Source organism: Chelon labrosus (assembly GCF_963514085.1).
Source record: "Chelon labrosus genome assembly, chromosome: 20".
NCBI classification, from domain to species: domain Eukaryota; kingdom Metazoa; phylum Chordata; class Actinopteri; order Mugiliformes; family Mugilidae; genus Chelon; species Chelon labrosus.
In genome coordinates this window covers 23,852,426-23,874,537 of record NC_140353.1, presented here as the reverse complement: position 1 = coordinate 23,874,537, position 22,112 = coordinate 23,852,426, and the positions used below count along the sequence as shown (strand labels likewise).

The following is a 22,112-nucleotide window of genomic DNA, read 5'->3' as shown; positions in this document are numbered from 1 at the left end:
ATTTAGAGCTATAATGTATTACACCAAGAATCATTACAAAACAGAAACAGAGTTGAGTCAATCCGCTATCCAAACTTTGATTAGGTGGGCAGCAGTGTCACCTGGTGACCATGTCATGTATTGCACTTCATGGAAATTAGTTGGCAACCTCAAGTCTGATTAAGGTTTGTGGGAGTTTCCAATAAACAAGTTAATTATTATGTATATAATTAAAGTGAAAACTAATAAACATCATACCCAGATTTTGAATTTTGCCATGTTCTTTTCTTTGTCTCTAAGAATCTCACTAGGTGATCATTGTCAGTGTGTAGAACTCTTCGGTACAGCTGTTCACTGAATCATGCTCATTTTCAGCTCTTAACACTGTGTACTTGTGTACTGGTGAGCCAGCTTTGTTCTGTAATATCTTTCAGAGTGCAACGGGATGACCTCTCAGGGAAAACCCAATTGACAGGGTTTAGTTAAGTACATGAACCTCATATCTCAGCAACATGGCCAACAAGAAAAACCTTCCTATGGCTGAAGGGTTTGCTTGTTAGAACTGTGTTTGCCTTCTGGGCTTAAATGTTGACTTGCTTGGGCCATTTGTTTAGAATACAACATAGGCTACAGGTAAATTTGATATTCTGATATTGTTACCTTGGCTCAGCTACAAGGTAAAGGTCTTTTCAGGCAGCCAGCAACACTCTGCCTTGTACTTTCTTGCCTGGTAACCGTAGAAACAACTTGTACACACCATTGTCACTTTACCTGTAACTCCTCACTTTCAAATAAGTTTAGCTAACAAGTTAACTGGTGAGTTTAGGTTTGCTGAGTGCACTGGTTAGTAGCTCTACTGTTCAATTAAAAATATGACACAGCTACCCTGGTGATCTTGCAGAATAAGGGCCAGACTGGTCTGTTGGTCTGTTAAATGAAGTTTATTGTTCGTGTCAGTTTGAGCAGGACGGTCTGTCGTTTTCCCTCCTCCTCTGGGTCCATGGCCTTCTGGAGGTGAACATGTAGCTCTGCTAAGGTGTTCATAGCTGCATGCGCAACTGCAGAGTGTAGGTTTTCACCTGTACAGGAACAATGAATATTATCAGTCAGTGTAAATACTCACAGACACATGGACGCCAGAAACTGCATGAAACCAGGGAACAAAGGTATAAAGAGGAAAGTATGTACAATACCTCCTCAATGAGGAGCAGACACACTTCATGTAGTTTTGTTTTCAAAGTCTGAGTTTGCACTTTGCAAGTTTGCAAGTAAAGTCAATTTCTAGGATTTCACAGGCTACTTCGGACATTGAGGGACTCAACGTTAGTGAGTGCCTGTAATATCTCTCGTCTTTCCTGGGCCTTTTGCCTCTGGTTAAAATGCCTCAGAGTGGAAGGAAGGTCCTCATGTTGACTGAAACAGTAGATTTTGAATAATTTGGGTGAGCTTGCTCTTTAGGATTGAGACACAGCTACTGTTTTCAAACTTTCAGCTGAGAATAAGCATTAAAGATTCCATTACAAAGTCTCTTTAATTTTTATTTATTTATTTATTTATTTTTTTCATACTCTGCATTGGATCTCTTAACCCTCTATGGTAGACAATATGATATGACTGAGGGAAAACTTGGATACTGTAACAATATCAATATTCTATTATTATGATACATTGGAACATTTGATATTTTGAAGCAGGAAAAAAAAATGTGACAATTTATGTCCAGCTGTTGCTCTCAGGTAACATTGTGCCACTGTGGAATTCAAATTTAACGAAATCATCTTATCACCAAATCAAAATATTAAAACCAATCGGTGTTGTTTCAAGGTAAACCATTAAAAATCACCATAATATTATCCTAATATGCACCTTATCCTGACAAGAATGCTATGTTCCCTGGAGGCAACAAAGGGTTAAAAATAAAAGAAAGAAAAACACGTATGAATTTTCAAAACGACACTGCTGTTCTCGAGAGGTGGGCTGTGTCTTGAAAGCACATGACTGCTCAGCAGCGCTGTCATGTGACATACATAAAGCGTGAGCGCGCATGCAGCAATCTCGCGCAGCGTCCTTTAGCCGGTGCTGGAGCAGGATGGACTGTCGTGTCTCGGTGTTGATTCTGTCGATTCTCTACTTGTCCTTTAACTTCTGCTCCTCTCAGACCTATGTTCTGAACGATAAAGGAGGCCTGGGGAGAGTTTTTGACGGAATTGGAGGTTTGAGCGGTGGAGGGGTGAGTTCAGTCACTTTGTTTATACTTCCTGGTACGGTCATGTCAATGAGGCTAGCTAGCTTTCTGTGTATCTGTTTAGATAATGAAGCTGACCTTTTAATGTCAGATAAGTAATGTAATATTTTGTCCTTTTAATGTCAGATAAGTAATGGAATATTTTGTCCCCTGTTTTGTGTAGGCCACATCTCGGTTGCTGATCAATTATGCCGAGCCCTACCGCAGCCAGATATTAGACTACCTTTTTAAGGTATGGTGCAATTTATGCATACATGTCTGTTTAAATTCCGCGAAACTGACTGTTATCTCTATTTTTTTTTTTTTTGCTGTCTTCAGCCAAATTTCGGAGCCTCTTTGCACATACTGAAGGTGGAGATCGGAGGGGACGCTCAAACTACTGGTGAGTCATATCTGGCACATTTAAAGATCGTAAGTTTGGTTTAAAATGTCACATGATGTTGTTAGTAATATTTTTGTCAAAAACAATCAAAAATTTGTTATCATGAATACTTCACATCAGGGCCATGTTTGGAACCACAGGGACAAACATGACAGTTGCTTCTGTGGTATCTCAGCATGCATGCGGTCACTGTCACATTTAACTGTTAAATTTACAGATGGAACGGAGCCATCCCACATGCACTATGAGAATGATGAGAATTACTTCCGAGGCTATGAGTGGTGGCTTATGAAAGAAGCCAAGAAGAGGAACCCTAACATCACACTCATTGGTAAGCACAAACACTGCCATCTCTTCCTCTGCTCTAAATTCCAGGAAGGTCTGACAACGTTTTGTTGACGTAGTATGAATCATCTATTTAGGATTAAAAAAAGTTTTCTTTACCCCTCTACATGGATATTAAGGACTTTGGCTCTAATGTGCTATATAGGCTCCTTTGAATGCAAGCACATGATAAAAGTGGCTTGAAACCATCTGGCATGACAGGTTTAACAAACGTCATGGTACAGGTTTGAGTACAAATACTTGGTAGATTATAGTCGCTCAACTGGAGCAAGTCTTAACACGTGTGTATTAGGTGTTAATAGGAGTCAGTAAAAAGTGGTCTTGTTGTTGTTGACATCATGTACTGGTAATACACAAACCATCTTCATCTTTTTCTTTTGTGTCTCATGTGTTTTCATGCAGGTTTGCCCTGGGCGTTCCCTGGTTGGGTGGGCCGTGGCGAGAACTGGCCCTATGACTTTCCAGATATTACTGCAACTTATGTAGTGAACTGGATCCTTGGTGCCAAGCAGTACCATGACCTGGACATTCAGTATGTCGGGGTGTGTATTTTTTCCACGTGGAAAATAGATTTAATCTGACACCTTCAATAGTGGACATACCGTATGTTCAAACATAGGTAAAATATGTAGTAAGTATGTGTCTGTTTGCAATACTTTCATCATCATGTGTTATTGTTATTCTATGATAATAACATCCAACATCCAATGCTGAGCTTTCAAATTGAAAGATAACTGGTTTATTAATCTTTGGCGGGAGTAGAATTAAACTTTTGGACCTGCTTCCAGGGCCAAATAATGAAGCTGTTTAACATGTAATGTCTCAAAGTTTCAGTTACTAAAAGTAACGTCAGAATTTGTTTCAAATAAAATCCTGCTGTGGGGGATGTAGTTTTTGCCTTCCTTCCCGATGGTACTTGAAATGAATTGCTGCCATCTAGAACCACAATGACATCAACAAAAAGCAACCTGACAGCTTAACCAAAGGTTAGCAGTAAATCTATTAAAAAAAGCTATCTGTAATAAACATCACATTTTTACAGAACAACCTTGTAGTTCATATTTAACCATGCATACTTACCTGAGGTTTGCTCACACTCACTTGTCATGATCAATTTAAGATTGAAAACAGTATGTAGGGCATGTGGTACAAATGAAATGGATCACATGAACTGGCTTGTTCCCATATTTGCTGGACCTTATAGTAATCAAAAATAGACCAGAAAATGTCGACATCTGTGGTACTACAATTTAAGCTGAAATAATCCTTTTTCATTCATTCATCTTCTGTAACCGCTTGTCCTGTGAAGGGTCGCGGGTAAGCTGAAATGAATTTAAAAAAAAAAAAAGTATTTATTTATTATTATTATCCAGTAACTTTTGGTTAATGTTAGCACTGTTACTTTCCTGGATTGATAAATGTGTGTTTGCAGGAAATTACAAATGCATCTGGAAAGGTTTGCTCTTAAACCTTTTATTTATTTATTTGTTTTTTATCTGTTTAGATTTGGAATGAGAGAAACTACAACATCAAGTACATCAAGGTAACCCAAACCTCCTCTTTCATTGACTTAATTGAATTGCATAGTGGGTTAAGTTTAGTTTTAGCTCTAAATTGAAGAATAACAGCCACTAACATTGAGATGTGTCCCACTGAGTGATGCGGTGCGAGTCTCAGCAACTGAGATGATGTTGAAGTTCTAGCTGGGTTCCTCTGAGAGCATGTCTTTGTTGCCAAGGTGCTCCGGAACATGCTGGATAAAGTTGGTCTAACTGGTGTTGGCATCATCGCAGCAGACGGCGATTGGAGCATCACTAATTCTATGAACATTGACCCGTATCTTTATGATTCTGTTGAGGTGATTGGGTAAGTACAGTTGACACTATGTAGTGGCACAAAATTACACATTTAAAACTCTTACTGCGAAACCACTCATTCGGGAAGATGGCACACCAGTCACAATGTAAAAGCATCACTTTCACCATCAATGTGAATTTACCGAAGGATGATTTGTCCATTGATAACGGATTGACTGAACACGTGATGCACTGATGGTGAAATGTCAGCTGCGTTTGGGTTTTCTGGTGATCCCTCCCTCTCTCTGAACTGCTGAGCTTAATGTTTGTGGCTGTTGTTCTGGTGGAACTGCGGTTTAATCATAAACTAACTTGATATGCTGGATATGTGCATGCTTTTATGTAGAATGTGCATGTGTGCACAGGAGAGCGTTAAGCATAACTAAACAGGATTAACTGTTGTGAGTATTGCTGCCATCATGTGAAACATATTTGTAAAAAAATAAAATTATTCTTGGGTGGTTTTCAAGCTGCTGTGATTAATACCTTTTATATTAAAAACTGATACAAAAAAACCCCCCAAAAAAACACAGCTAGTGATCACCAGGGCTATGAAAGGTATTGTATCTGGTTCATCTTCTTTCGACTAAATGATCCAGAATTCCTTAATAAAATGGTATTGTCAAAAAATGATATTGGGCACAAAACAGTTACGTTATGTCAAAGAATATAGGTAGGTATAGGTGTACTGCTGTATAGAGAGCCGAAGTCCCGCCCCCTCTACTTCCGGGTCATGGGACCTATCTTTCGAAAAAATATGAACGGCAGTCTATGGCGAAAGATAAATTATTTTCTGGTCCCGATCGACTTGTGCCTTGGATTATACATATGTTGTTTTTCAGAATAAAAAATGATTTTACATGTCAAGAATGTCACAGTTTGTCGCAAGATAGTTAAGTAAAACGCTATGGAAAATACGTAATTAAACGAACTACAAGTCCCGCATGCTGGCGGGTATAGAACCGACCAAAACTCCCTTCGTGTAACTACAGCTCTCGACATGACCCGATTTATAATGATTTTCACCTCGTTTGATGCTTCTGCCTTCGTCCTGGAAGAAGACGGTAAAGCTCAACAAGGAGACAGCCATAGTTCTCTAAAGATCTCTAGAGAGACGTAGTTCACTAAGCGATCTCATACAAAACCTAATGTTGTTCAGCTTATTTACGTCAAATAATTTATCTCTTGACGTGAAAAATTATCTTTTAAATTCACACACATCATATGTGAAATTCATGCCACAATTCGATCGGGACCAGAAAATAATTATGATCTCTCCATAGACTGCCGTTCATATTTTTTCGAAAGATAGGTCCCATAACCTGGAAGTAGGGGGGCGGGACTTCGCCTCTCTATTGCGTCAAGGTTTGTGAGCTGAGGCTCAAATGGTAGTAAATCAGTAAAATAAAGTAAAACAGTGTTCCAGACCCTTTCAGATCATTGTTTCGGTTTTGTTTCCTGTTTTTCTTTTTATAAATTTCATAGACTTACTTACATAAACTTCCCTAAAGTCTCCAATAACTTGCAAGCCACCAAATGTGAGATCATCTGAAAATAGTTAAGCTTTGTACAACAAAAGAACCAACCAAGTCATTCTCAGTAGTCTGTGGAAACACTGAAAAATGAATGAATAAATAAATTCTAAAGCTGCAGTGTTTGCTTGATGTACACTGCCTGGCCCAAAAAAAAGTCGCCACCTGGATTTCACTAAGCAAATAAGTACGAGCCGCCTATTGGATAATTACTGCATGGGTGATTATGTTTCAGCTGGCAACACATTATTTAGCGCATCAAGAAGAGAGGCAGATGAAGTGATGCACCCATCATGCCTAGTGTCTACTGTACAAGCCTGTGGGGGCGGTGCTATGATCTGGGGTTGCTGCAGTTGCTCAGGTCTAGGTTCAGCAACATTATGTGCCCAAAGAATGAGGTCAGCTGACTACCTGAATATACTGAATGACCAGGTTATTCCATCAATGGATTTTTTTCTTCCCTGATGGCACGGGCATATTCCAAGATGATTTTGGTGGCGACTTTTTTTTTTTGGCCAGGCAGTGTATAAATAAGGGAATCATTTGCTCATTTGCCTGCATCTGAGTGCCTAAAAATAGTTTTACATGGTAGCAGCAAAAGTTTTGTGAATCCTTGTCTTCTCTGCTCTCCATTTCCCTGTATGACTGGCTATACCAGCTGCTGCGATACACTCTGGATAAGTGTGGTCTGGAGAGCGTCAGGATCATAGCCAGTGACAACATGTGGGAGCCAATTACTGTGTCTATGCTGCTAGACCCTGAGCTCAGCAGAGCTGTAGACGTGATAGGGTAGGATCCTCCTTTGTGCGTGGTGTTTGCATGCGCAACTTCTGTTGCCATTTGCTTTTGACTTCAGCCTGCTGTCAGATAACTTGATGCTTGTAAAAATGTGGGCAGGTTAACAGGTGATACATGAACGCATTGAGTCTTTTATCATCTGTAAAAGCTCTGAGAAATTAGTCTTGCTGTATGTGATATTCACTTTACTAACAATAATAATAATTGCATGTCCGAGTTGTGTGTGAGAATTATCTTCCAATCATATCTCCCTTCCTTTCTATCTTATCCTATTTCCTTTTGGCTACAGCTGGATGATTTAAAACATACATTATACGGTGTCTTAGACTTGTCTGTGTCTAGTTGCTTCTGGTTTCCACAATAACTAAAGAACAATACAATAACAGGTGATCCACTTCTATTTTGTTTGATTAAAGAGTAAAACTGTAGTGGTAAATTTGAAATTTAAAGTTCAGATTACTAGTACTGTATTTGTGCTCTTGTATTATTAAGTTGCTGCTACTGGTCAATCTACAGCTCTGTTCCTCTATATTCATAAAATAATACTGAAATAATTATCTGAGCTCAGATTTTTCTTAAAAATGAATCCTTACGTTGTACGTTGTGTGTGTGACAATCAGGGCTCACTACCCTGGCACCAAAACAGTGGCGGAAGCCCTGGAGACGCAGAAGAAGCTGTGGGCATCAGAGGACTACAGCACCTTTAACGATGATGTGGGAGGAGGCTGCTGGGCTCGCATCCTCAACCAGAATTATGTCAATGGACGCATGACTGCGTAAGTAGACAACACTGTGTGGCAAAATGTATGGATTTCTTGAAATTTCTTGCATTTCATTTAATTTCACTTTAAGTTGGAGAGTTGGAGGAAAAAAATAACTACTTTACTACTACTTTACACTCTGTATTAATTATTTTAATGACTATAAAATGTGACTATTTCAGTTTAAAGTGTAAACAAGTCCAAACAAATGAAAATCCTAACTATTCCTCCAGCACCATCTCCTGGAACCTGGTGGCCAGCTATTATGACAATCTGCCATTTGGCAGAGATGGGCTGATGACTGCTGAGGAGCCCTGGAGTGGCAACTATGTGGTTGAGTCTCCAATCTGGATCACAGGTCTGCATTACATCCTGCACATAGAGACAGATATTGTGCTAATTAGAGAGGCCGTTTCTGTTGCTATGAGACACATTTGATAAGAATGATAAAGGTCTTTGGGACAAATCTGTTGCTTATTAACCCAGAGTTATTAAACTGGGGACTGCATTTTTTTTTCTTTTTTGAGTACTAATTCCGTTAACTGCTTTATTAAATACAGCTGATGGTTCAAGCATAAAAGCTGTTCAAGAACCAGCAATTCGCTTGTAAAACCACTCAAAATGTTTAAGAGGTGTTTGATTATGTATTTTAAGCTTGCTTACGCTAGTTTAACCTATTATAAAAAGCAATGCAGTCGAAGCATAATCACACAGCAGCAGCCAACCACCACTACTTGCATCTAGCTACTTCAAATCCATTTTATGGTAAATGGTCTTGTACTTATACTAAGGGCTGAATGACTTCGGATTTTTTAAAGTCGACTAATACGTGGTGAAAGTCGAGTCGACGTTGACTAGTCGATGATGTCACACATAAAAACACAGTAGAAAGTAATGCTTTGCAACAGTGAATTTCTAATATGCAACATCTCGCTGCATATTAGAAAAAAAAACACGCTCTACAACCACAGCAACGGTATCAACTAATAAAACACAACAGAACTGAACACACCGGACTTCTATGGAACACAGCTGTACTAAACACGGCTTGTCATGTGAACAGAAAGACTGATGACAATACAATAGGCATCTTCCTCTTTGAACAACCAGACTTTGTTTCAGATCCACATTAAAAAAATAAGGTGAAAAAAAGGCCAAAATGATCCCAAACGATCCCAAGATATTGTCTACCCGCCCAACTCTATTTTAACTTTCAAAATAAAATAAAAAATCCCCCACTTGGGCGCAAAATCGCCTTATCTGCCAACACTGGACTTTAGTTGGATGTCATTTGTAGTCCCAAGGTCACATGTTACATAGCTGTTTACTGCCCACTCCCTGTCATATGACTTCGTTCCGAGGTTTGATTTTTTTGTCTACGTGTTGTATACCGATGGACGTCTGTTATGTGAATGATTTGGATTTTTACACATACACAGCTGGATTTTGTAAACTTGTATGGTAATGGGAGAAATATTTGACCTGAACAGATAAGAAGATTTCTTTAGGGAAATGGACCTGTTGATTGATTTAGTGATTTGGTTTACTCTTAAACTTTGAATGGAATATGTAACCAAGTGCCATTTTAAGTGCTTTAAATTGAAAATTACTTGCTTGTCATTTCTGATGACTTATTATATGCAATAATATACAATTTTGTTTTCCTTGTAGCCCACACTACACAGTTTACCCAGCCAGGATGGACTTACCTGGAGACTTTTGGACATCTGGCACAAGGTGGAAGTTACGTAGCCCTGACTGATGGGAAAGGAAACCTTACTCTTGTCATAGAAACCATGGCAAGTTTTCTATTTTGTACATTTTTACTTTCTGTCTGTAATGTTTTTTTTTTTTTCTATTATAGGCTATGTGATTTGTTTTGACAAAACTGCATCTATAAGTTTCAGTTTCCCATTGATGTTTACCTCTCAGATTTTTAAATGCTTTGCATATTAATTGTGACACTGACATTCAGAGAAATGAGATGTTGTTGTCCATAGTGCAACACAGAACAGACATTAAGAAAGAGGGAAAAACAACTAATGACCGCACAAAAACAGAATGAATGTACACTAAAAAAAAAAAGAAGTTAACTGTTTCCTTTACAGACTCATGATCATTCAATCTGCGTAAGACCTCCACTCCCTGCCTTCAATGTGACATCCCAGAATGCAACTTTCCAGTTGAAGGGATCCTTTGTAAGTTCATGTGAGATTTTCATCTCTCTGCTAAAGTTGGTAAATGATACTGTTATCTTATCTAAGGTTTCACTTTTTTTTCTAGGCCTCTATCAATGAACTCCAAGTATGGCGGTCACAGTTTAACTTCAAGACGAAAAACCCCTCCTACTTTGAGAAACTAACTACACTTAAGGTAAAGGGACTCTTCAGAAGTGTATAAGCTCTGAAGAGAGATGTATCTTAAATGATACGCTAGCACCAAACAACAATTTCACCTATTTTTATGTTTATGTTGATTTTAGGTTGTCGATGGATCATTTACCCTAAATCTGGATGAAGATGAGGTTCACACACTCACCACAATTACCACAGGAACAAAAGGCAGCTACCCTGACCCACCTCCCTCAGCTCCATTTCCTAAAGTATACAAGGATGACTTTAACGTTCGTAAGTACAACATACACACAACCATGGAATACAAGAGAAATCATTTTGATAGTCTTTATTTAAAAAAGAATTGTTATAAACTATTTGGATTACACCTCACATTTAGCAATAAAATTCTTACATATTTATTACAACAAGCCCACATTTTAAAGTGTAATAAATAATATGCCTAAGTTGGTCTCAGATTAGTAACAGAGTTTTACAGAAAATCTAAAGAGGGCAATGGATAACAATCCTTAATACTGCTGCTTCTTATGTGTATCGACACCTGTAGGAAACCCTCCTTTCTCAGAGGCTCCAAACTTTGCTGACCAGACAGGGGTGTTTGAGTACTACATCAACCTCACTGACCCTGGACCACACGTCTTCACCTTTCGACAGGTTCTGACCCAGAGACCCATCACATGGGTGGCGGATTCTGACCAGACTATCAGCGTCATAGGAGACTATCAGTGGTTAGAGAGTGTTTTTAGTTGGTGGCCTGTGGACAGTAAAACACTGCAAAGGTGGCAATTCAGATGTCCAGGACCCTGCCTGATCTTTGTGTGTAATGTTGTTGTGTTACAGGCAGAACCTGACGGTTACATGTGATATCTTCATGGAGAATATTAAGACTGGTGGTGTGTTTATAGCAGCCAGAGTGGATAAGGGAGGCGAGTCAGTCCGTGGTGCAAAAGGAGTCTTCTTCTGGGTGTTTGCCAATGGCACCTACAAAATTACTAACGATCTTGGTCAGTATGATCACTCCTTGCTTCTTCACATTTTACTGCAGACTTGGAAACAAAGTCAGGAGTTCAAGGATTTTAGTTTAAAAACAAAAACATTGAAAGGAAATGGAAATAAAATATCAATTAATTTCCCTCTTGTTTTGTGAACAGCTGGACAGATGGTACTGGCAGAGGGATTGTCTGGTACCCGGGCATATAGATGGTACACCTTATCACTCACTGTAAAGGTAAGTGGGGACTTACAAATGTTTGGAAGGGCGTTTTTTATTTTAGTGATTCAATCATTGTGCTTGTTATCAATTTCCACGTGGATTAATGAAGTCCTGAAGACCAAAGGCTTTAGCAGCTTGACTGAATCCAAATAAATGTTTGTGTCCATTTTGTCACTAAAATCCCTTCAGTTCACACTCCATGTAATGATACAAATATTACACTGAGATTTGGTGTACAAATGGGCCCCTGAGTTCTAGATTATTCCAGGTATTTAGACAGTGAAGGCTCCCATAATTTGCACCAGTGTTTTTATCTGCTGCAGCTTTATAATCAGCAAAGTCAAGTGTTATTGTAATCAGTGATCAAATTAACAATAATCATAATCATCTATTCAGTGTTGACTTTTGTGTGAAGATTTACTTCTATTGTTAAGTCTATTGCCCCTTTGTGTCCATTCAGAGGACAACCTACCTGCTGCTTTTTGGGGCATCATTCTATCCCTGCAGTGACTAGGTGCAGACTTAGGTTACAGTGTAATCACATGCTAACCTAAAAAATCACTCGCCTGATGTAGCCAGACTAAATTCTTATCAGAAAACGAGTCTGGTAACACGCCATTTTGTTGTCACATCCATTTGACTGATCAGCAAGCAGGAAGTCTTATGAAGAGTGAAACTGTGTCTAATAAAGTGGACTAGTATAAAGTATGCTGTAACATTTATCATTGTGATCCCTGTCTTCTATAGGGCCAGTATGCATCAGGCTCGCTGAATGGATACCCACTGTGGAAGAATGCTGTGGTACTGACACCAAAGAATGGCTGGGCTGCTATAGGAACGCATGCATTTGAACTGGCCCAGTTTGATAACTTTGCTGTTGTGGCAGAGTAATGATTTAACTTTATAACAGTGATACACTATGCTGTGAATTTTGTTGATTATTTGACTGACTTGATTAGGGCACTGGAATAACACTTGACCTTTCTAAACACACAGATTAGTTATTTTTTTTCTTTCTGTTACTATTATATGCACACAATAAGGGAACAAGAGGAGACCACGTAACATAATGCAATGCATTCTTTTCTGTTTTAAATATTTGTAAATGACTTTAAATGTGTTTTTGTATGTTTTGCGTTTTTGGCTTTAAATTCTTTACATTGATTTAAGTTAACCGGTGTGCCTGCATTGTCGGTGAATGTAATGAGGAAATAAAATTTATATTTTACCTAATGATGAATCAAACAACATGTAATGTAAACTTATTTCCAGCAGCATGAGCTGTTTTAAGAGAAAACGCACTCATGATTTTAAAAATGGCGCAGTTTGCTGCACTGTTGAGTTGTTTACTACAGTATCTGAATAAATAATGACCACTGATGAACACTGCAAGTGTAGGGTTTATTTACTCATTTGGAATATGGACGGTCTAGGGTCACAACATAAAACCGTGTTATGATGGATATTGGACGGAATGGTCCACCAACTGAATCTGAAGTTTCTTTATACAAGCGGCTGTTCTAACTGCATTTTATGCCGAGAACGCGCCACGGGTCGCGAGCGTAGACCGTATCTCCATGGCAACAGCACACCAACAACACAAGATAACATGGCGGAAACGGAGAAAGTTAAACGGTCGCCTAAAAGAGTATTTATAAACCACATAGACTCGTATGCATCAGAATGCATAGCCAAGGTAATGTTAAAAATTTGAAAGTATGAGCCGCGTTTTTAAAGTGGTAGTTCGACTTTCTTGTCAAAGGTTGAAGGTTGGCTCGCTAGAACGGTGGTAGTTTCCAGGTCTGGTCAGTAAGTTAGATGTTAGCTAATGTACCTTGTTTGCAGCTCTTGTGTGAATGTGTGGCTGGAGCACCTGCTGACAGCGAGGATGTGATGGAAAGCGAGGCTGTATCAAACCACAGCGCAGCAGGAGCTTTTCAGATAGTTGGGACAGTTACTGATCGAACGAACGCGGACAGACCTTACATTCTGGAGAGCTATTTTGTAAGTACAGTTATCAAAAGCTGCCCTATAAAGTGATGTACTGATAATTGCAAAGCTTCTTAAGGGACAATTTAAACGATTTTAAAACGAGATGTACCTTCCTTGCTAGCAACCGGACAGGACGGAGCTGCATTCAAAACTGATGGACTGTGATGTTGTTCTCTACAACATTACCCAGCATGCTGATCAGATGGAAGAAGCACTCTGGGCTGTTTCAGGTAAGCAGTCTTCAGCCTGACATGGGCTGAAACTGATTTTCTGCTTACTATACTGGTATTATGCCAGCATTGATTTTATTTGACACGGTATTCACATCAAATAGTACGCAAAACTCCTATCAAGGCAGAATATAAATTTCTACTTTGATGAATTTAAAACATGAAGCATATTTTGTTTTGTTTACATTTCTCTTTTCTCTCTCTCTCTCTCTCTCTCTCTCTCTCTATATATATATATATATATATATATATATATATATATATATGTAATTCCACAAATAAAGAAATAGTAAAAAAAGAAAAAGACAGCCTATTTAATCAGTAGCTGCCTTCAGCTGTACTCTTAAAGATGTGACCTCTTTATCAGAAACAACCATATAACTAAAGTCCCCAACACACGCATACTTAAAAGCACTGAATTGACAGATAAAAGTTAGACACAGCAATACAATAATGAATTAATCCAAGGTAACGACTCTTCTTGTGTTTTATTTACAGCTCTCCACAATGAAATAGACACTTTCTCTGCCCCAAAGATGTTCATTCTTGTTTCCACTGTGATGACCTGGGCCTGCAGCAAGCCAGCTGATCCTGTAAGTGGACACATACAGTTCGGGCTTACATAACTGGAATTTTTTTTCTTCTGTAGGACTCCATGTCATCTACATTATAATGTTGGCATATAATTCTATGAACAAAAGATATCTTGTTTTATTTTTGAAATAGTGTTTTTATTTCCAGGCATATCACATGCTATATGTTGTCTATGATATCAAAATAAAATGTGTGATGAAACACAAATGTATATGAGGTTTGGAGTTTACATTAACCTTGACTCTTCACACAGTCAACTTATTGAGTTTTTACATATGTCAGTGTTTTTGTTTTTAAAATTAAATACATTTGTTATTGGAGTTGTCTCTAAATGTTTTAGAAGTGCAAATGTGTAATGTTGGTTATGATTATTTTTTATTTCAAGGGAAATTAACTATGATATAATGTATACCCAGCACTTTATATCATCATAAACACACCATGCTGCAGGCCCTGGTATGTTTGGCAATTAGGGGGTAAAGGCCTGCAAGAAACCTGCCTCAAGAATGACAGAGCTTCAGCAGCTTTGCAGAGCAGAGTGTGGAAATATGCAGCAAACCTGATAAACCTGTCCACAGAGACCCATAGGTGTAGATACTCAATACTGACTTAAAGCCTATTTGATTATATCAAAAGTCCACACTATACTTTTAAATGCTGTAAAAGCCAAGTATATAAAAACGACTACTACACAAAAGTTTTTAGTGGCTGAAAGTCATTTTAGCTACCATAATTATTTTAACTAACCCCAAATGATAATTCTTTTTCCAAAGTTACAGATCTGTTTGCTCATCAACAGGTCTGTTTATGTTTATGCATGGTGCCTTTTGTTGTTTATAAAATGCTGTTATGGTCTGTGTTGTGTAACAGGATGATCCAGAGCTTCCTTTCACTGATGAGAATTTCACAAGCAGAAGACCACATTTCTACTTCAAGCAGCACATTGACTTGGAAAAGAGAGTAGTCAAAATGGGCAAAACTGTGAGTAACCTTTTTAGATATTTTTTGTTGAAAACAGAAGTGCTTGAGAGGTATGACAATGTTGCATGGTTGTTGCTTTCAGAACAGAACGCTGTTCTCCACATACGTGGTGGCGTCAGGACTTCAGTATGGGATGGGGGAACAGATTTTCCACTACTTTTTTAAGGTACCATTTCAAGACAATTATGGATTATTGCTCAATATGTGTAACTAATATTAGTGATCTATATTTTCAGAAATCATGGCTCGGGCATGCAATACCTATCTTTGGAGACGGCAAGAACATCGTTCCCACGATTCATATCAAAGACCTAGCAAGGTTGGACTCACTGTAAATGTTTTTATTTTAAACACCTGCCTTTGACATTCATTAAATATGGATCCTCTGTTGAGTTAAAGAAACCGGAATATTGATAAAACTTCTGCCTGTTAAGGCTCTGACTGCATAACTGAATGTATAGAGCACTTATCTGATGAAAACCTGAGAATGAAAATGTTCTCTAAACATGATTTTTGTCTGTGTGTTCCAGTGTGGTTCAGAATGTGATTGAACATCAGCCCAGGCCATATTACCTGCTAGCTGTGGACTTTTCCAGAAACACAATGGAGGAAATTGCGAAGGTGCATGCAACAGCTAATCAAGATTCAGATTCAGAAATTAGAACCAGATTCTTGCAAACTAGTTAAAAATATAATAAACCTAGTTATTATTATGTAGTGACATGATGTAGTGTTGTGACAAGACTGATAATGTTAAAAACACACAACACATCTGGAAGAAGCAGTTTTATTTTTTTCCACGAACAAAAAAAAAAAGTTTTTATACACTGATGAGGAAAGAAGCAGTATTATAATGCTATGCTAACATATGAGTTGTTTCTCCACCAGGCGGTTTCTACTGTACTTGGACCAGGGAAGATGCTGAAAAAGCCATTTGAAGAAGCCTTCCTCATACAGGACTTCAGTGTATGTTGTACTTGTTAAACTTACATTTACCTTACTGTAACACATCATTTTAATGTATCAGTGAATTACTGACGAATCAAAACACAGTTGTGGTAGTTGATTTTTTTGCCAGAGCTATTTGGGGAAATTCATATCAAACTCATAATCGAGTGTTAAAGATGGAACTGGAGTCAGTTTATTAACATATAAGATAATATAACTTAACAATAGTGTCAACAGTGTCTCTGGTAGTGGTGAACTTACGCCTGAATCTATGTTGCTTTCTGTTTTGTGGAGCTTTATGGTGAACTAGGGTGAACCCTCTCACTTACAGCTGTTTTGGAGAATAAAGATCTTAGACACTATTGTGTTCTACCTGCTCAGACCCAAACAGCAGACAGACACAGTCCAAAAAAAGCTCACGAACACAGTTGACCATTTAGCAGCTAAGGAGACAGATATTTCTTTCAGGAGCAGGTGGTGACCTAAAAGAAAATAAATATTGGATTGAGATTCTTCAGGTGAACACACCTTTTGAGCACTCCCAAAGAAGGATCATGTTGCTTCGTAACTGCTTGATTTGAAAATAGACAACTGTTTATTCAGCCTTAAATAAATATATGATATAATATAAGATAATGTATAGCTTATCAATAAATAAACCTCAATCCCCTGATAAAAAAAGATAGGAGGAAAATAAAAAAAATGTATGTTATACATTTGAGGTCTGTCTCTGCTTAACAGGTAATGGAGACTTATTCCATGCTGGCCAATCTTCACATGGAGGCTGTTTACATCAAGAAACTGTTCTCTATCAACTGGTTGTGTGAGTTTGGTCTGGTGGAGAACATAGAGCTGGTGGTGGAAGAGTACCGGCAGACCCGAGGACTGCTGGTAGGCACCAAGGCACCAGTAGACATCAGAAAGTGTTCTTAATGGAATGGCGAACTAAATTCTAATTTAATTTGTAGTAGTACATTGTTGCTGCTTTCCCTGTTTGTGAAAGTTATAACGCTATATCAATATTTATCTTTTCTTCTCAGTAAGTTGTGCTAGATAATTTGTGTAGTGTGTCCTCTTTAGCCTATTCGTCTGTGCGTACTGGGACCTCCTGCAGTGGGGAAAAGCACAGTGTCCAAACGGATCTGTGAACACTATAACCTCCATCACATTACACTAAAGGATACCATCTCTGAGGCCATCTCCCAAATGGTGAGCTCTTATATTATGTGTATTCTTTTAATGCACTGTAAATGAATGCAGTTGTGGATATTTTGAATTGTCTTCACAATCCCTATACTTAGGAAGATGCTGTGAAGCATGCTGATCCAAATGCCTGGGACTCAGCAGCAGAGGCCCAGGAGCTGCTTACTAGCCTGAAACACAGTATGGAACAGAATGGAGGTATGGGCCACTACCTGAATGTTTGTCTAACTCTTGTGGTACAAGTCATTTACAGCATAATGCTCAAACATTACATGTGCACTGAAAAAGTCATGCATTTGAAATCAGAAATTGGAATAATGTATGAGTTGCCTTGGAGCCAGCCCAAACTTCCCCCACCCACAACATTTCTTGAGAGTTAATGTTCTCTGTCGCTCTGTTGGGAACTTATCATGCTCCAGTAAAGATATGCTGGGCCAGTCAAATCATGTGGGCCGCCTTTATGTGGTGATGGACAAAGGAGCAGTGTAGTCATACACATCACCTGAGTGCCGTGGAGTTGAATTCGTTTACAACAAAATGCCTCTGATTGGTTATAGGACTATACAGATAGATACAGATGTATTTTTTTTTTCTGTACTGGTTGGAACGCACCCCATAATCAAATACCTATGGTGTGCTATCAGACTCATATTCAGTGCAAAATAAAGAAGGAAAACTATTGGGAACTCTATAAGAACAGGTGTTTTCCCATATAGGCACACAATGGACGATGTAAGGAGCCAACAAATCCCAAAACTCCCCATAATACATTTTCCTGACACAAATGTTCTGGCCAAAAGTCTGGCCAGTCATACAAAGGTTTCCATGTTGCACACTTATTGAGTTTAATAACATAGAATAACAATAACATATAATGAGAGACACTAATCATTTAAAATGATATTTATTGGTACATTATGGGAAATGTAAATATCTACTTCACGAGTCTACTGAAGCTTAACAATAACTCGGTGTAAGATCATTTTGTCCACACTATGAAATTGTCTTTGTCTTGCAGATGTTTCAGATGACCAGCTGAAGTTTTTGAAGGATAAACTGATGTCTAACCCATGCAGAAACCAGGGTTTTGTTCTGGATGACTTTCCCAAAACATATGAACAAGCTAAAGCGCTCTTCTATGGTGAGACACTGACACAAAGCTTCCTCTGTGTGTTAGAGGAACACTCTTCCATCTCTGTAACCTGGATATATACATGTGTTGTCTTCCTTCTTCAGCTGAAGAACATGATGGAACATCCCAGATGTCTTCGCACAGCAAGAAGATTATGCCAGGTCTCAGCAGTGGACTGTCATTACAATACTGTTATTTAAGCTCAATTATGTCAACCTAACAAAGAGTATTTCTCTTTGTCTGCCTCAGAGTTTGTGTTGTGCCTGGACGCATCAGATAGCTTCCTGACAGAGCGAGTGATCAACCTGCCTGAAAGGCTGGTGAAGGAGTGCAACTACGAGCCGGAGCACTTCCTGAGGCAGCTGGCCAGATACAGAGAGAGCAACACAGAGGAAGAAACGGTTGTCAACTGCTTTATTGAGCTGGACATCACCCCTTTGTACCTCGGTAACCCCTAATGCATGACGTTGTTTGTGGGATTGAAGAAGGGAATACTGAATACTGGAGAGTCATAAATATGAAAATGAATTAAACTCTGCCTATCACAACTACTCACAATACTAAGCGTTACTGTGTTGCTTATCACCCTCTCCAGAGATCACCAGCAGCAACGAACCCGACTGCTTGTTGCTGATGCAGAAGATCTATGACACAGTGGGCCTTCCAAGGAATTATGGTCCCAGCAGTCACGAGGTGGAGGCGGAAGAGAGGAGGAAAACTGAGGAGAGGGTGAGAAAAGAGGCCCAGGAAAAGGCAGAGGAGGAGCAGAGGGAGGCAGAAGAGGCCAGGTGCAGGGCTGTACGCTGGGAGGAGTGGGTAGGTAGAGAAAAGAATATGTAAATTACCTCACCTTGTAGCGGCAGAAAAACCAGGGGGCATCAGCACAATGTCTCCTTTAAAACTGTCAAGAGCTGCTGGAATGAGCTGCTGTTGTCCATTTGTCCACTGTATAACCTAGCATTTGCCGGTAGCCAGTCTACAGTTCTTAACTACTGTACATGGCAGCCACCAATTTAGAAATCATTGCAGGTAACAGGTGAGTTCTTCTACCAGGCTTAAGCAAGAAACTACATCCCGTAGGTGCTTGATTCTGGTTGAGTCCTCATATTCCCTTATTTTTTAATGTTCTGGAGACATTGTGTGTTTTTTGAGACCTCAGTCTCACGATGGGTCATCTAAGCAGATTGTGCAGCTGGAATAAAAAGTTTCTTTCATCCTGGGTCTTACTATTAACTGCTTCTTGCCCACATTTTCCATCAGTTAAAATTATGTCACTGATCTTCTTCATTTGGGAGCTTGGTGACATTGCAAAAAAGAGATACGAGAGATCAGTTTCAAGGCCTTTGGGAAGCATGCCGTCAGCAGTGACATAGCAGTTTATTCTGGTTCTTGGGCTAATTAGTCAAACTCCTAGTTTAAAAGTGTCTGTACTTATGTAGAACTTTTCTACTTAATGGCATCCAAAGCAGTTTTTACAGTGTTTCTAATTCACCCATTCACACATACCAACTGCAGCACAGCTCTTATGCAAGGTGCTTGCCTGTCATCGGAAGCAACGTTAAGTCTCTCTCTGCAATAAATGGACAACCCATTCTGCCACTTGAGCCAAATGCCACTCATCATATTTTACAGAGAAGTGCACTTCTCAACTCATTTTTATACTGTTTTTGTACGCACAGTTTTTCTGTTAGCACCAATGTTTTAGGCACTCTGACTTTTGGTTTGAACTCAGAATAATAGATAATAGGTGTAGATAACCATGTTGGTTATATTATGTGTGTTTCAGTCTAAGAGTTTGGAGAAGGCAAAGCAGCAGGATCAGGAGCAGCTGGAGGCCCTGTCAGTCCCTATGACAAACTATCTGATGGAACATGTCATGCCAACACTGAACCAGGGTCTCATCGAATGCTGCAGAGCTCAACCACAGGACCCTGTGGAATTCCTGGTACGTAGCACTCTCCACATGTTATTACTTGGTTCTTGGTGTTTGGTTACCCTAGATTTTAATCACGATGATGTCTTTTGGATTATCTTGTTCCAGGCGGAGTACTTGTTCAAGAACAACCCTTTTGACTACTCACACTAGAGATTATTTCTTGTGGACACACTCACATATGAAGTACCACTAATACAAAACCGTTTTTTTCTCTAAACATTCTGTGGTTCTTTGGGATACTAAGTCAGTTACATGCAGCTTTTATGTTAGAGGAAACCCCTCCTGGAGTTTGAGACTTGTCACGGTATCTCAGTCATCACATGCCAAGTGTCCCTCAATTCATGCTGGGATTTTGATTAGGTCTAATTTGTATGTGCCCCATTCTCCTGCCCCTGTTGTATTTATGCGCGGCTTTGTTTGGGCTCTTGTGTGCTGGCCATTACTTAAAAGCACCCCAAAATGCGGTTAAAAGTGTGTATGAAGCCAAAAGCTAATTAGGAAGTTAATTTGCTTAATGAACTTGGTAAACTCCAAAGTAGACACGCTCGGGTCATAATTGCTTTGAATTGGCTTCAGATATCCAGGAAGGATAAATGTTACAAATGGCAGCTAATTTGTGGCTCTCTCATGTTGCCACTCGCAACTCCAAAGTGTACATAATTGTTTGTGACAGAACACCAAATTATTTCATTGTACATACTTAATCACCACATGGGGAAATTAGTTGAGTTTATTTGGGAAACATTGTGACGCAAACGGCTGCAAGACAATTTGATTGCACCATCTGTGAGTCCCAGGTACAAATGCAACTTGGAGACTATCCTAGTGAAAGTGAAATATGACAGTACAATATCCTCATAGTCTCGTGTGATTTTCTGTCTTAGTTAGTGGCATGAAGCGTGCAGACATTTGATGAGTTTTTCCTTTTTGAAGCTTTCAAACCAGTTGACATAAATCAGACCAAACAGACAAAAGGATGATCATTTATTTGAACCAAAACAAATATGTTATCCTGTCCTCTGCCTTTTATAGCTAGATAGATAGATAGATAGATAGATAGATAGATAGATACTCTATTGATCCCGAGGGAAATTCAAGAAAAAAATGATGTGAGTGTAGATAACTCATGGCAGTAAATCTTGCACTAAATTGGCAGCATCATCACTACACTGGTGATGACTGAAAAATTCCCAGCAACACCACAACAAATGTAGTGCAACACAGAGTGTGGACCCATTCCCATGATAGCCTTAAGAATCTACAGGTGGACAGTGAAACTGAACGCGTCCAGCCATCAACTCCGGAGAATCCTCACATTTAGCTTCAACAGCCTAACAGAGCATGTTTGTGCTGAGTCAGTGCCTTGAGTTGACATGCTGCAGATGTTATGAGGAAAACAGCTGGTCCAACACCGAGCAGAGTTTATTACTGCCGTGCACAGCTACTATTCTCCCCCGTGGAGACTGAGCAGCATGAATTCATTTTACCTCCTGTTTCAAATCAAGAACTTGTACACAACATATGATTTAGGTCACCAAAGTTGTTGTTGTTTGCCTAAATGGCCTCTTTTTCGTTGCTGTGTGTCCAGCAGGGACAGGCCCTTCTCGCATTTGTAACTTAATTTAAGTTAA

General features: G+C 39.1%; 2 protein-coding genes across 3 annotated transcripts; both read left to right on the top strand.

Annotated features, from left to right (window-relative positions):
* The first annotated feature begins 1,991 nt into the window (after positions 1-1,991).
* On the top strand, positions 1,992-12,841 carry galcb (galactosylceramidase b). Of its 2 annotated transcripts, none has more exons than XM_084569705.1 (17): positions 1,992-2,209; positions 2,388-2,456; positions 2,543-2,606; positions 2,824-2,937; positions 3,354-3,493; positions 4,456-4,494; positions 4,690-4,817; positions 7,758-7,913; positions 8,132-8,256; positions 9,570-9,697; positions 10,007-10,096; positions 10,182-10,271; positions 10,381-10,525; positions 10,800-10,980; positions 11,093-11,256; positions 11,404-11,480; positions 12,213-12,841. In XM_084569705.1, exons 1-17 carry the CDS (start codon positions 2,024-2,026, stop codon positions 12,354-12,356), a joined length of 2,040 nt encoding a protein of 679 aa, XP_084425831.1. In that variant the 5' UTR covers positions 1,992-2,023; the 3' UTR covers positions 12,357-12,841. The 2 variants fall into 2 exon arrangements, with proteins under 2 accessions (XP_084425831.1, XP_084425830.1); XM_084569704.1 differs by lacking the exon at positions 4,690-4,817 and adding an exon at positions 6,998-7,128 and having other exon boundaries at positions 2,015-2,209; positions 12,213-12,840.
* Positions 12,842-12,939: 98 nt separating this feature from the next.
* Positions 12,940-20,926, top strand: ak7b (adenylate kinase 7b; the record flags this gene model as incomplete). Its single annotated transcript, XM_084569706.1, has 18 exons — positions 12,940-13,161; positions 13,311-13,469; positions 13,579-13,687; positions 14,186-14,280; positions 15,152-15,262; positions 15,345-15,428; positions 15,499-15,581; positions 15,793-15,883; positions 16,151-16,228; positions 16,952-17,101; positions 17,291-17,419; positions 17,512-17,611; positions 18,432-18,554; positions 18,650-18,706; positions 18,795-18,992; positions 19,141-19,361; positions 20,332-20,490; positions 20,587-20,926. 18 exons carry the CDS (start codon positions 12,940-12,942, stop codon positions 20,629-20,631), a joined length of 2,214 nt encoding a protein of 737 aa, XP_084425832.1. The 3' UTR covers positions 20,632-20,926.
* Positions 20,927-22,112: the final 1,186 nt, after the last annotated feature.